At 46.7% G+C, this 14315-nt stretch overlaps 1 protein-coding gene and 1 non-coding gene across 3 annotated transcripts in view; both read left to right on the top strand.

Moving 5' to 3' along the window:
- The window catches only part of METTL16 (methyltransferase 16, N6-methyladenosine), a 69120-nt gene extending 61381 nt beyond the window's left edge, over window positions 1–7739 (top strand). Inside the window, exon 10 of one of the 2 annotated variants that reach the window (XM_059877877.1) lies at window positions 5–7739. In XM_059877877.1, the coding sequence (XP_059733860.1) occupies window positions 5–628 (624 nt within the window). In that variant the 3' untranslated portion in view covers window positions 629–7739. The remainder of the gene's footprint in view (window positions 1–4) is intronic. The other variant, NM_001192216.1, reaches the window with a different exon arrangement.
- On the top strand, window positions 4818–4867 carry MIR12041 (microRNA mir-12041). The gene has a single exon (NR_162406.1). It is a non-coding gene; the product is annotated as a microRNA mir-12041 (primary transcript).
- Window positions 7740–14315: the final 6576 nt, after the last annotated feature.

Below are 14315 nucleotides of genomic sequence, written 5' to 3'. Positions count from 1 at the left end.
ACAGGTCCAGCATAAACGAGTTCCCTGTGGAAAGGAGGAAATCAGCCTTTTCCTAACGGCCATAGAAAACTCCTGGATTCACTTGAGGAGGAAGAAAAGAGACCGAGTGAGACAACTGAGAGAGGTGCCCCTAGCGCCCAAGGACGTGATCGAAGCCCTGGAAGAGAAAAAACCTCCCCCGAGGGAGTCTGGCAGTAGCCAGGATGTTGCCCAGGGCCCCCAGGAGAGTGCCCTGGGGGGCCCTGCTCCACCGGAAGGCGAGTCTGCCACTGTGGGGGGCCATGGCCCCAGCCAGGACTTGCTTTCCCAGGAGGAAAACCCAGAACCCACGGAGGATGAAAGGAGTGAGGAAAAGGGGGACATGGAGGTTCTGGAAGGTTGTAAAGGCTCTAGTAATGGAGCCCAGGACCACGAGGCTCCTGAGCCCTTCAGCAGCCCAGCGTCTGAAAAAGGGAACCATCTCCAAGGAGTGGCTGGACGTTACTTATTCAAGTGTCTGATAAACGTTAAGAAGGAGGTAGATGACGCCTTAGTTGAAATGCACTGGGTTGAGGGCCAGAACAGGGATTTGATGAACCAGCTTTGTACTTATATACGTAACCAAATTTTCAGGCTTGTTGCTAGTTAACTCCAAAATTCTCGCACATTTGGGAAAGTTCTATAAAGCAGCTTGCTTTGAAGAGTGGCCTGGGAGGGGTGGCAAGCTGAATTCCATCATTAGCCCACTAGTAACATTATGTGGAATTGTCTTAAAAAACCAACAAATGAGTCAATTTTTAAACACCTGCCTCCTTTAAAAAAAAAAAAAAAGAATTACAGGGCATTGTAGTATGGTAGTTCAGAGAAAGAATTGTGGTGATCAGCATCAACAAAATGTCATCGGTAAACTCATAAGGGATTTAAACCTGACTTAAGCTGATCACCTTTGGAGAAGGAAATGGCAACCCACTCCAGTATTCTTGCCTGGAGAATCCCATGGACAGAGGAACCTTGTGGGCTGCAGTCCATGGAGTCGCAAGAGTCGGACATGACTGAGTGACTTTGACTACTTCACTAAGCTGATCGCCTTGGCCTCAGACTGGTTTTCTGAGGCCAAAAGGATTATTTTTGCAGTCTGATCCCGGTCAGAACTCAACAGTGCATCCTGCCTTCTGTGTCAGCCTTGGTTGCTTCTGAGAAGGGGTGACTTTCTCACCCCTGCCCGCCTGCCCCTCCACCCCATGGAGGTGGTATACCAGGGCGGATAGCTCTATACCCTCTTCTACAGTCACTTGCAAGACTAAAAACTTTGGGTACATACGATTGATGACCCCTGTGTCAGTCCTGAGAAAGGAACTAGCCTTTTGAGAGTCAGGGAGAGAAAGCTCAGTAATGCCAGGAAGAAGGCCTGATCAGGGAGCGCCTGGAAACGTTGAAGACAATCGGCACATTCCTGACTCTTGTCTGTTTTGGATGTTGCTTGTTTCAGAAACAGAATTAGGTAAGCAAAACTGCCAGATACAACTGCGATGCAGCAGAATGAAGCCATACCCGTGCCTCCAACCTGTTTAAAGAACTGTTTTGTAGCAGTTTGACTGGTGTGGATTTTTTTTAAAATTTGTTTTGACGTTTGAAGTGGAGCTAATATAAGAGTATTCAGAATTGAAAACTGTCAGTCCTGTTTGAATCCTGGGGTTGGGGAAGATACTCTCTTGGCTTTCAATGGATAAGTGATGGGTGATGGAAATGAGAAATGGAGCAAGATATATTTACATATAGTAAGTTGCTTAAGAAAGCCTCATCTATTGGCAGATAAGTTACTGCTAATCAAAGATGGTTTTGGCACAGGAGTTCGTTTGTAATCCCTTCTGTGTTTACCTGTTGCCATTGGAGAATTCTGAGGCCAGGGTAACTGTTCTTAAAACATGTTTCCTAATTGTGCTGTCAGGGCTCAGCAGGAATACCTCTGGGAAAGGCGTCTCTTTTTTGTCCTCTTGGTGTCTCGGTTACCCTCTGCTGTGCTTGGCTTTTACTGCTTGATTTTATACCAGCAGCTGAGGGTTCTATTTATCCTGAAAATTTTGAGTACAGTGCCATTGCCTGCAAAGAAGACTGTAGTTAAGCCACACTTTTGAAAGGTGGCTGTTGGTTGGGGCATAAAACTGATGACCTTGGCATACTTTGGCAGCAGCTAGACCAGTCCTTCAGCAAAGATACTGGAAATGGAAATAGGACCATATCATACCTCTCCATGGCAGTGGAGACAGAGCTGTCGAAAAGAACATACGAACCAACCAGTGTTCTAAGCTGGTCCATGGACCTCTGGAGAACCCAGAGCTTCCTGGGTTATTTCCAAAGGCTCTGTGGACATGTTTGGGTTTTTTTCTGGAGAGAAGGGTCCCCAAGTTAGAGAGAGGAGCTACTAACTCACTGGGGATTAGGAACCGCTATGCTGGTTAGCCTTTGACAGGAAAAGGAAACTTAATGCCCAGGGTCCCACAGAGTCCAAGATTCAGCACAGGGCCTCGGATTCCGGTGATCCAGTCATCTCCTCCATCCACCCCCACCATCCTCTCCTCACCTCTCATAACATTGGAGTCATATGCTGGACCCAAACCTAGTTTCTGTCTTGATCAAATTTTAGGATACGTGAGTTAGGTAACGACTCTTCACTCAATAAAGCCGTCACTGTTGGCATGTTTGTTTCACTGTAAAGGAGTAGGACATGCTCATTAAGGATTTGGAAAGATCAAAGGAGGAAACAGCTTCAGTCACCCCTCGCCTCAGCCTCCGGGAGCATAGCCCCTGTTGGTATTTCAGTGTTTCCTTCTAGTCACTAATCTGTCTCTATAGATGGGGGGTGTGAGTGTGTGGGTTCAACTTTGGTTGTGTTCATTCTGCATATTCACTATGCTTTTTTCCTCCGCGCTGTCACAGGAGTGTATTATTGGTCCTCCTCACTTGTTCACAATGTATTTCAGCCACAGTATTAGCCTTTGTTAAGTCTAGTACTTAGAGATTCCCAGGGAATCCTCTGTGGGCCTGGAAGCACAAAAGAGCTGTCTTACGTCTGTGTGTGTTTGGTGCCCCAGGTTTGAGGCTTGGTGCAGTGGAAGATGCTTTATAGTTTAAGCTGATGCTCTTAGAGTTTAAGAAGCATATGGCTAGAGAGCCTTCCACTGCTGGAACTGTGAGTACAGTTTTTGCATTGGTGTGTCTTCAGTTCCTTCTCTGAGAAGAATAGTTTATTTCCATCTAATGAGAGAACATTGAAACATTTTTAAAAGACATTTAAAAATCCTTTCACTTACACATATACTTGATAATTGTGTGATATGGGGTAGCCTATACCTCTGATAAAAGGGGAAGATGAAATTTTTTTTTTTTTAAGAAATAGATTACTGACCTGTGTGTCATAATGTTGAGTGATAACTGCCTAAGTGTCTGGAGGTCAAGTTCATGTTGATGGATTAGTATGAAATTCAGTCTTTGTGGTGGTATCTTAAATTCTGTTCTGGTCCCTGGCCTGGGCGTCTGATCTCTTGATAACGAAAGTGGGAACAGAAGCAGGACTTGTTTTCCAAGGAGGGGAATAAGCTGCTTTTGTTCTTCGGAATCTGCTTTGCTTCCAGCAGTGGGTTCCTTCACCCCACATCCTTGCCCAGCTATTCACACACCAGAGCATACTGCTTGTTCTCACAGGGTCTGTATCTCTGTGGTGGAGTTTCAGCTAGTCTTAAGGGAGTGTGTGGATGATATATACTTAAAATTTTAGTGTGTATTTTTAAAAACATGAAACCTGTCAAAGCTTACCATATGATTACACCTGCTTCTAAGCTCTGACGTGTAGTAAAATTGCAAGGGGTGGAAAAGATGCAAAGGCCTTTAGAAAATTCTAGGCCTCCTAAAAGAAGCCCCTCCTTCTTACTTAAATCCAGGTGTTTCTGCTGCGGCCACACGAGGGCGTATGTGGCTTTTTTTAATCAGCTTCCCGGTGGGCGTGGATAAAATTGTGTCCTTGGTATTTTCTTGAAATAGCCAGATAAATATTTTTATGTAAGCAAGTACGTTTTTACGTTAAAAAACTTAGAGAGATGAAAGAAAGAAGGGAAAACTCACCACCCTGTGGTCTGGGCATAAGTTTTCAACCTTTTTATGTTTCTTTATGGTCCCAGATGATTTAAAGATTTTTTTTCTTTCCACCTGTCTTACTACTCTAAAATAGACCCAGGCTGTGTTAGTCCTTTGGATCAACTTTTTATTGGTCTCTAGTTAATGGGGTGCTAGAAGGGGACATTTCATGATTTTACATAGTAAGTTTTCCAAAACTACTATTTGTGTCGCAGGAAGAATAATAGAGCCTAAAGAAAGAAGCTGCTTTCAGCATTCCTAAGGAGTCATCTGCAGAAGGGAAGTCTCAAAGGTGCAACACTTTCACAGCCACATCTCTTGGAAAAGTTGGCACTCAGGAGAATCAGTTTGCTGAATGGGCATTAAGCCCAATAAAAACCCAGAGGACGCTTACTAGTGAGGATGGATTGGCCTCTGCCTCCTGGAGCAAGGTGTTGATGGTCTTGAACCTTCTCATGCTTCCGGGTGCAAACCTCTTGGTGCTTGTGCCAGCACCGTATTAAGGAAGCCTGGGGGGCTCACCCTGCGAGCAGTGGGACCTCACACACATACCAGAGGGTTCCTGCTCTGCTCTGCAAAGACATTCAGATCCTCTGTATGACTCACCCAAATGACTAAAACAGCAGTTTATTTTTTTTAATTGCTGGTTGGAACGGCTAATGCTGCCTTTTGGAGGGTTTGCTTTTACTCCAGGGGACCATGTTGTGACTGAAGGCCTTGCACCTCTGAATGCTCTCTGAGGTGCAGCCTTTTCTCCTCCCCTCTCTCAGCCTGGCAGAACCATTGGGGACTCCAGGCTCTCTTCAGGGAAGCAAGGGATCTCAGGTGCTGACTAGAAGCCAGGGAACTGAGATCAGGCGGAGTGGGTCAGAAAGTGCAGGGGCGTGGAAAACAGTGAAGGTCACAGACTTCACAATTCATCAGACCCGAGTCTACATTCCAGTTCCACTTACAGGGTCAGTCATTCTCACTGAGGCTTGACTTCGTCATACAAAAGGTGCTGGATTCTCAATTCCAAGAGTCATAAAATAGCAGTCAAGTGAGAGGAATACTAAAGCCCCTTGGAAGAGTCCATAAACGAGGGGTAGGCTCATTGCTTCTTAGTCTCTCTTGAGTTTTCACTTTCTGCTCAGAATATCTTCTTTCAAGAGACTCAGGTGAAAAAGCCAAGACCTCAGATGTGTCAGTGCAAGTATAGGCTGCCACTCTGACTGAGAGCAGAAATCCAGACTTCTGTGTAGTGGGAGGATAAACGGAACCAATACTGACTATCAGTCCTCTATGTCAGTTGTCTGGCTTAACCCCGCAAAGAGGCGTGGAGTCCCTGTGTGCTTGCGTAAAGAAGTGGCAGCTCAGAAATGCCTTAAATGACTTGCCCTAAGGTTGTTTACAGGGACTTGACCTCAGGTCCAGAGATAGGAGACAGGGATTTCATATCAATCTCGATTCGTCACAAGTGCTACACTTAGGATGGAAACGGACTCCTGGGCTCCATGGACCCATCTCTAGGGAAGGAAGCTTCGACGATACGACACGGGGAAGAGAAAATCAAGTCTTAACCAACTCTGCCATTGAGCATTTGAAGGTCATATTATTTTCCAGCCTTTGATCAAGGAGCAAGCTTTAATAAAATGAAATTGCTTATAATTAGTTCTTAACTTACACTACCAAATCTTTATAGAATTTTGGATTTGGCAGTAGTACAGATAATTAAGTCGATAGTGAAACCACAGTCTAGTGCAAGCACACACTGGATCGGAATCAATGTAAAATAACTGATAATTAGGTAATGACTCTTTGACAATGCATAATTGTATAATAAGGGGAAGAAGGATTTTTTTTTTTAGGCAACATCAAATATTTCACTTACGGAAAGCAAAACTGATAGACTTTAGATCTTGCTACAGAAGGGTAACAGTCATAAAAAATAGCAAGTCGTCTTCCCCAGGTAAGGGAATGGACTGTGTGAATCGAGAAAAGGAAAGGCTGCCTGCCATCTGGTGGGAGTTCAAGGAGTGTGGCTGAGAGTGGAGGAAACGGAGCCAGGAAATTCCCAGCTGGGGGAGCCTTGGCCGGCTCCAACAGCCAGCCTGCCCCCAGGGGAAGCTGCCCTGCGAGCACCGCTGAGCCTGGGACAGTGGGTAACCTGCCCCGCTACGTGTGTGATGCCAGTGGCTCCATGTCTCTTGCTGGGAAGTGGGCATTCCCAGTCTGGTCAGGATCCCTAATTGAAGTCTCTTTGTCCCAGGATTTGCCTTCAGTGGGGCAGATGTGGGGCTTCTGGAGCAAATGCTGGCCTCTGTTTTATTAATGGACACTTTCATTCACAAAGGGAAGTATTTCCTCATCTTCTACCCCAGGGGCCAGACAAAAAGGGCTGGAGCTCCCACTCGCACTGGTGGAGCACTGCTGCTATCAAGTAACTTGTGTTCCATGCCTGCTGGTTACTGCTGTGCAGAAGTCGCTGCCCCGTGATGCCGGATCTTCTTATTTCTTGAGGAAAGCTGGAAATCCAGGTTTATGACAAGTTTACTTGATGGTAAATCTTCACAACGAATTCAGTATTTTACAGAAACCTGGTCGACCATCAGTTTGTGGCCTCTTCTACCACCAGGTGGTAGAACTTACCTAAATATTTGCTGCCTCCACTCTCCTAACTCGTTTATTTCAGCCACTGAAGTCTGGTTGCTGCCTCCCCACCTCTTTAAAGAGTTCTCACCTCTTAACAGGGAGAATCCCGAAGATTCTAGTAGCCATGGGCCTGGTTTGTGCTTTTCTCTCACTCGTGGCCAACCTTATCCACTCCATGACTTTATACTGGTCACTCCTGCATTCTTCACACACAAATCTAGGCCTTTCCTGAACTTTAACCTTCCACATGCCTCACCTCCTGTCGGACATGACCCCCAGGACCATGGCTGTGCTAACTCAACTGATTTGCACCTGCGTCTCCCGTACTCTCCACCACATCCAGCCAGCTGTCCAGAATAGAAATCTCTGCTCCTCCCTCTCCTTCACCGCTAGGGTCTAAAAATCTTCCACCTGAGAAAGATCCTCCCAATTCCAGCCCAGCCTCTTCCTCCATCCCTGGTGCCACCACCTTAGCGCCCTTCTGCGTCTCTCACCTGGACTGTAAGGGTAGCCTGAACCGTTTCTGGGGGATTTCAGAATTAAGCAGCAGGAAAAGTGGGTTGGGGAGGGGTTGGGGAGAGGAGTAAAGAAACAGGAAGGAAAACTAGGATGGGAAGTAGACCCAGCGCCCCAGGTCAAGTTAGTTGAGATCAAGACTCGGGTGAGGCTCTTCCTGGTCAAGCACGCCAGAACTTTCCCCCTTTAACATAATTTCATTTTACAAAAGTGATGTTTTCATTAGAAGATATTTATAAAAGAAGGAATAAAAGTTTACAATTCCACTACTCAAATGGAGTTGTTTTACATTTTGTTAGTATTTTTATATACATATATATATTTAAGCAGCAAATGTGGAATCAATGGTCTGTGTTACTGTTCTATAAATGTTTTCATTCAGCAATATGTTGTGATAAATTTTTTCTGGTTATAAAATTAACCTGTGTGTCATAAAACTTGTGAAAATAAAAGTTACCAGAGGTTGCACTGCCCGAAGACAAGCACCAGTAATATTTTGGTTTATATCCTGTTTTCTTCACATGCGTTTTTGTGAGCGGCACTTCATGAAACCAGTTGTTCCTTATTGGAAATCGAGATTTTCTCGTTTTCACTTTTGTACATAATGCTTTAGTGAATATCTTTGTACAGAAATGTTTGTGTGTTTTCTTCCTGCTTTAGGATAAATTTGTGTAAGAATTACTGAAGCAGAAGAGATAATGTGCTTTTAATGGCTTTTCCGTATATTACCAATTTGCTCACTGAAAACACTGTTCTCCTTTACCATTTCTTGTCTTTGCCACACATTTGGTGTGTGGATTTTAAAAATCCTTTATCAAGTGATTGGCAAGAATATTTTCATTGTTTTAGTTTTATTATGGTATTTGCAAGGCCAAACATCTTTGTGTATATATTTATGTTCCTATAGTTTTTGTTTTACGAATTTTAAGTCATGTCCTGTGTTCTCTTCTCTACCCAAGTGTTCATTTTGTTGCTGACATCCCAGTGGCACAGCTTGCCAGCATCTTCCTCCATTTTGTCATTTACCTTTTCCTTTTGTTTATGGTGGTTTTGTTTTTACAGTCAAGGAGCTTTTAGAAAAGTTTATATATATAATCAACTGTGTCAAACTGTTCCTTTCAATTCTCTTTGCCTTTATGGGTAGATAATCTCTTTCACCATCCTTGGAGCCAAAAAACGTTTGCCTATATTTTATTTTGGCTCCTTTGACATTTTGTTTTGCATTTAACACTTTGCGTTTATGTAGGTGTGTGGTGGAAGTTTTAAGGACCTAATTGTGTTTAGTGAACAGTTTAGAGTTACCACAGAGTAACTCTTCTGAGAGATGGCTGGTGAGCTCTAGCCCTGCCTGCCCTGTGAGGTGTCTGATGGGAACCCGGACTCACGAGGGCTGGGGGCTGGGGAACAAGTTGAGTCTGTCCTATCCCAGCCTCCAGCCTTGAAGTGGGAGGAGTCACTGGCTGGAACATGGCTCCTGGAGAGTGTAGGGTGTCCCCAGCACTGCCCCATATAGACTCTCCTGATGGGCCCTGGGCCCTTGGTAAGAAATCCTATTGTGGGCATGGAGCTGCACCCTAGATCAGGGTGGTCCGGCCAGTAAGAGGCCACTGCTGCAGGCCTCACACCCTCTTCTGGCTTGAGGGGCACCAGTCACTAGTGCAGGCAACTGATACCTTGGGTTTTAAAGACTTGATCTGCAGCCTTGCTTTTACCTGTGAGCTGAGATTGGCTAGGACCTAGATGGAGAGTCCTTTGTGTGGGGCGCTGATTGCATTCCAGCCCCTCTGCCCTGGGAGGAGCCTTCGGGTCCAGCTGGCTCTTGACTCACATGGCAAAAACTCTGCCTGTCTTTACTAATAACTTTGCCCAGTCTCACTCCCATGACCTGAATTAACTTACTCTCATGAAGCCGCCTTTTTTTTTCTTGCTTCAAAGGAGTAACCAAAGTCCTCGACCTTTCCCATCTGTCTTTCCACCCTGACCAGCTTCCTCCTTCCCTAGTCATTCACAGCCCCCATCTCTCTAGCTGCATAGCTTGCTTGCCAGCCACTTTGGTTTCTCAGAAAAGCTCAGTGTGTGTGGCTCCTCCCTATTTGCTTCTGAACTGCATTTCTTTCCTTATTACTCAGTGTCCACACCCAGGGCGTCTGCCTGGATAAAAATCTGCCCCTTTCCCCCAGTCACCTTTTCAGGCCAGACAGCGCCAGCGAGGAATGGCTGTCAACCCAGGCTAGCTCTTCATTCCTCAGAGCAGCCTGAGGCAGTTACAGTGTCCCTGGAGGTCATCTGAGCCCTTGGATCCTAAGTTAAATTCTCTCCTTGCCTTCTCACTCACCTGCTAAGCAAAGTCAGTGATTCTGTCTTCAGCCAGCTCCCCATCATCAGCTATTGCTGGGAGGTTTTCGGACCCTCATCCCTGTGCTGGGCTGTCCCACATTGAGGAGAACCAAGCCACTCCTCACCCCAGCTGATACTAAGCAGCATTGTGACCTTGGATAAAACACCACTTGGGAGATTGATTTAGGTGATCATAACTCTCCTAGCTCTAACATCATGTGAGCCAATGAAGAGGGAGTCAGTGGACGGGAAGGTTGAACTTGACTGTCTGTTTCTTAGGTTTAGGAGAAGTCCTTTGACAGCTCGCCAGGAATAGAGGAAGGCAGATGAGGACTCAGGTGAAAACTTCCAGCTCTGGGGAGCCCACTTTACTGCAATTGAATGCATGCCCTATAGGATACACCTCTAAGAAAGTAATTTGGAATCCTGCTCATCATCATCCAGACTGATCTCATCAGGCATCAGGTTCAGTTTGCTAACCCAGCCTTAAATCCACTTAATTCACTTATTAGAAAAATATGATTATCTGGGAACCTAACTTTCTAAAATGGGTAGATCAGTACCCTCACAGATGCTTTTATGGTCCTAGGATTTCTTGTGCTACATCCAGCATGGTGGGAAAGAGCAAAGCTTTACTTTTTCCATGTATCACTGTGGGATTGAGTTCAACTCCAACCTTTTATCCCACTCTGGCCTTGGCTACAAGGAGAGCCCAGTGTCTGGGCTCTATGCTTGACACACAGGATCTGTGAACATCTTGCAGTGTGTCCCTTAGTGTATTTAGTCTTCTGTCTTTCCCTCTTCATTGCACAGCTGACTTTCTCCCTTTGCTCTTGTTTTACCTGTAGTAGGTGAAAAGCTCTCCTAAGACAACGTGCATAGTTTGAGAAGTCAGGCCTGAAGGGTTAGGGCATGTGCGACTTGGGACCTGGTATATTTGTACTTTGGCTTCACACCTTTCCCCCTGTCTTATTACTTTTATGCTTTGTAGGGTCAGAGAACTGATCTTTGTAGTTCTTAGGTATGTGTATATCTATATCAAATCTATATCTTAAGATTTGTGTATATATGTAGAGCTTTGTTGGGATGAATGGTGGGGTGATGGGAGATTGTCTCATTAAGGAATGTCACTAGCTCCACATACTAAAAAATTGAGGAGGTTGGGAATTCCCTGGTGGTCCAGTGGTAAGGGGGCTTCCCAGGTGGTGCTAGTGGTAAAGAATCTACTGCCAATGCAAGAGACGTGAGACACGGGTTCAGTACCTGGGTCAGAAAGATCTCCTGGAAGAGGACATGGCAATCCACTCCAGTATTCTTGCCAGGAGAATCCATCCCATGGACAGAGGAGCCTGGCGGGCCACAGTCCATGGGGTTGCAGAGTCAGACACAACTGAAATGACTTAGCACGCAGGGCACGCCAGTGGTAAGGGCTGGCGCTTTCACTATCACAGATCCAGGTTTGATACCTGGTTGAGGAACTTAAGATCCAGCAAGCTGAGCAGCATAGCCAAGAGAGAAAAATCAAGGGGGCCAAACTGGGCACTGGGGTGCAAAAGACTTCAGGAGGAAGAGTGGAAACAGAAATCCTCTCATGAGAATTACACAGTGACGGATGGGCCAGGTTTCCTCCTGCCCCAAAGATACTAAGCACTGGAAGCCATTTAGGAACAACTTTTTGGAAGTGGCTGGGCTTTGGCTTACATCCAAAACATGCTAACCTTTCTGCTGAAACATCAAAAAGACTTTCCCCTGAAGGAATACAACAATGGCCAGCTTCTACCTGAGTTCCACCCTCTTGCAACAGGAAGTTGGGCTAAAACATTAAGCAGCCCTATTCATTCCTCTCCTTTTACCCTCCCCCTTACTACCTAAATGGTATCTCTCACCCCCACTGTCCATTCCCCAACTAGAGTAACCTTGGTTGATGAGAAACCCTGTCTGGCCGTTTTCAGGCTCCTGCATGCAGCAACAAGCCCAGGAAAAGCCTCCTTTCTAAACCCTTGCTTTTGCCTAACATCCCCTGGCTGCTGTCCCCACATGACCCAAATAAACAGATGATCATGTGAAGCCAGGAAGGCTGTTTGTTTTAAACAGTGAGCATCTCCACTAATCTCCGGACCAGATGGGTTATTGGGGACAAGGGAGAGGTTGGCATTTGAATTCTGTTCACCCCACTTTTACCTCCTGCTTCCCCACCCCTGAAGGCAAAGCTGTCTTCAGAACACTACTTTTCAGAGGGTTGCCTTTGTGATGTGACAGAGCTGGGTCCCTGATGAGTCAGAAGAATTGGACTTCAGTCGCCAGAAGAGACTTCAGGGCTCTAAAAATGTCATGACCACTTGAAGAAGGCAGAAGGGTACAGTTGGAGGTAGCTCTCTGAGCATCCCGGGCCACTGGGCAGAATGGTACAGTGCTAGCCCCTAACAAAATGAGAACTTGGCAAACAACATTATCTCAAGTCACTTAAGATATATATTAGACTAGTTCATGTGTACATACATGTGTGTCCATGCTGAGTCGCTTCGGTCGTGTCCGACTTTGCACCCTTCTGGACTGTAGCCTGCCAGGCTTCTCTGTCCATGGGATTCTCTAGGCCAGAACTGAGCCACCTGGGAAGCCTATATATATATATATATACACACACATATATATACACACACACACACATATATACTGCTGCTGCTAAGTCGCTTCAGTCGTGTCTGACTCTGTGCGACCCCATAGACGGCAGCCCACCAGGCTCCCCCGTCCCTGGGATTTTCCAGGCAAGAACACGAGTGGGTTGCCATTTCCTTCTCCAATGCATGAAAGTGAAAGTGAAGTCGCTCAGTCGTGTCCGACTCTTCGCGACCCCATGGACCGCAGCCTACCAGGCCCCTCTGTCCATAGGATTTTCCAAGCAAGAGTACTGGAGTGGGTTGCCATTGTCTTCTCCTATACACACACATATATATATACATATACATATACCCCCAGTGGGTGAAGAATCAGCCTGCAATACTGGAGATTTGGGTTCAATCCCTGGGTCGGGAAGATCCCCTGGAGGGTATGGCAACCACTCCAGTATTCTTGCCTGGAGAATCATGGATAGAGGAGACTAGCAGGCTACAGTCCTTGGGGTCGCAGAGTCAGACGTGACTGAAGCCACACACACACACACACACACACACACACACACACATGCATACATACATACATACATACATACATACAGTCTTAGGTGGCAGATAACCTTAAAAGAAGCAATGTTGGGACCAGCACTGATCAAAGCCTTCCCAGGAAAGAAGCATTCATCCTGCAAAGAAGAAATTGTTCTTTAATGCCCTGATCCCCTGTTGCTTTTCAACTTCAACATAAATAAAGCCAATGTCACCCAGTCACTCGTGTGTAATGGCCTCTCTCTGCTCAGCTACAGATGCTGGGGCAGTAACTGTGGAAAGATAAGAGCCCTCTGTAAACTGGTGCTGGCAAACAACCCCTTTCCTCCTGTTCACTAGGTTCTCAATTTCCAGTCTGTGCAGGCTTTCTTTCCCTGGGATGCATTATGCCCTCAAACGAAAGGCATGAAGCCAGCAAACATCATCTGTACCAGCTTTATATGTGTCTAGCAGTGTTAAGTGGTCAGACTCCCCTTTCCCATGTGAGCAGTTTGATACTCCTCCACCACTGTTTTCTAACTGGGGGCCCTGACCCAGAACTGTCTTTAGAAGAGTTATCTGTGCAGTCTGGGGATAAATGCTCCTCCTACCCGGCAAGGAGCAACTGGACTACTGAGTGGCCTTAGACAAGTACTTTCTCATCTCTGGACCTCAGTTTCCTTAACTGCAAAATCAGAGAATTGGGGTATTTTGTTGTTTAATGGCTAAGTCGTCTCCGACTCTTTTTGTGACCCAGTGGAATGTAGCCCACCAGGCTCTTCAGTCAATGGGATTTCCCAGACAGGAATACTGAAGAGGGTTGCCAATCCCTTCTCCAGGGAATCTTTCCCCACCCAGGGATTTAACTCGGGTCTCCTTCATTGGCAGGTGGGTTCTTTACCATTGAGCCACCTGGGCTGACCTCAAAGGTCTAATTTGTTAACTGTAACCCCAGGCGGCCCCAAACTCTAATACTAGAAGCCACCGTTGGGAGTGCCAGCCCGGGTCCCGCCCTAGCGGCGAGCGCGGTTGTGGCTTGGCGGACTGGCCCCGCCCCGCGGCCTCAGTAGTCCAGCCATGCGAGGGCCGGGCTTCCGCCCTCCACGTTGTTGTTCCCGATTTGCGCCACACCCCCTTGGTCTAGGCTGTGGACGCCTAAGTCGTAACCGCCCTGAGCCCGGCCCCAGAGCAAAGGGCGGCCTCTGGGGAGACACAGTCGGACTCTCCACCCGCATCAGACGCGCGTGGACAAAGACGAGAGTCTAGGGGAAGGAAGGAAAGAGACTCAGTTTTAAAAGGAGGTTGGTGAAAAGTAAACAGCAGGTAGGGTACAACTGTAGAATTTCCCTCTCGGCGTCCCACTCTCCACACAGTGGCCCCATCCGCACCCGCGAATGTGACCCTGCTAGACACTGGCCCTTTAAACACAGGGCTGGCGGCGCGGGGTGTCCATGTGGAGCTGCTCCATGCCGTGTTGTCCTGCCCGCCCATTGGCCCGCGGCCCGGTGACGTCGCCTAATAGGATGCGAACGCACTGCGGGGGGAGGAACGGAGACAAAACGCGGAATCGGATTTCCACTCCGC

The sequence above is a fragment of the Bos taurus genome, chromosome 19, assembly GCF_002263795.3.
Source record: "Bos taurus isolate L1 Dominette 01449 registration number 42190680 breed Hereford chromosome 19, ARS-UCD2.0, whole genome shotgun sequence".
In the NCBI taxonomy this organism is placed as follows: domain Eukaryota; kingdom Metazoa; phylum Chordata; class Mammalia; order Artiodactyla; family Bovidae; genus Bos; species Bos taurus.
Note: the sequence above shows the minus strand (reverse complement) of the source record. Positions and strands in the feature narration are given on the sequence as shown.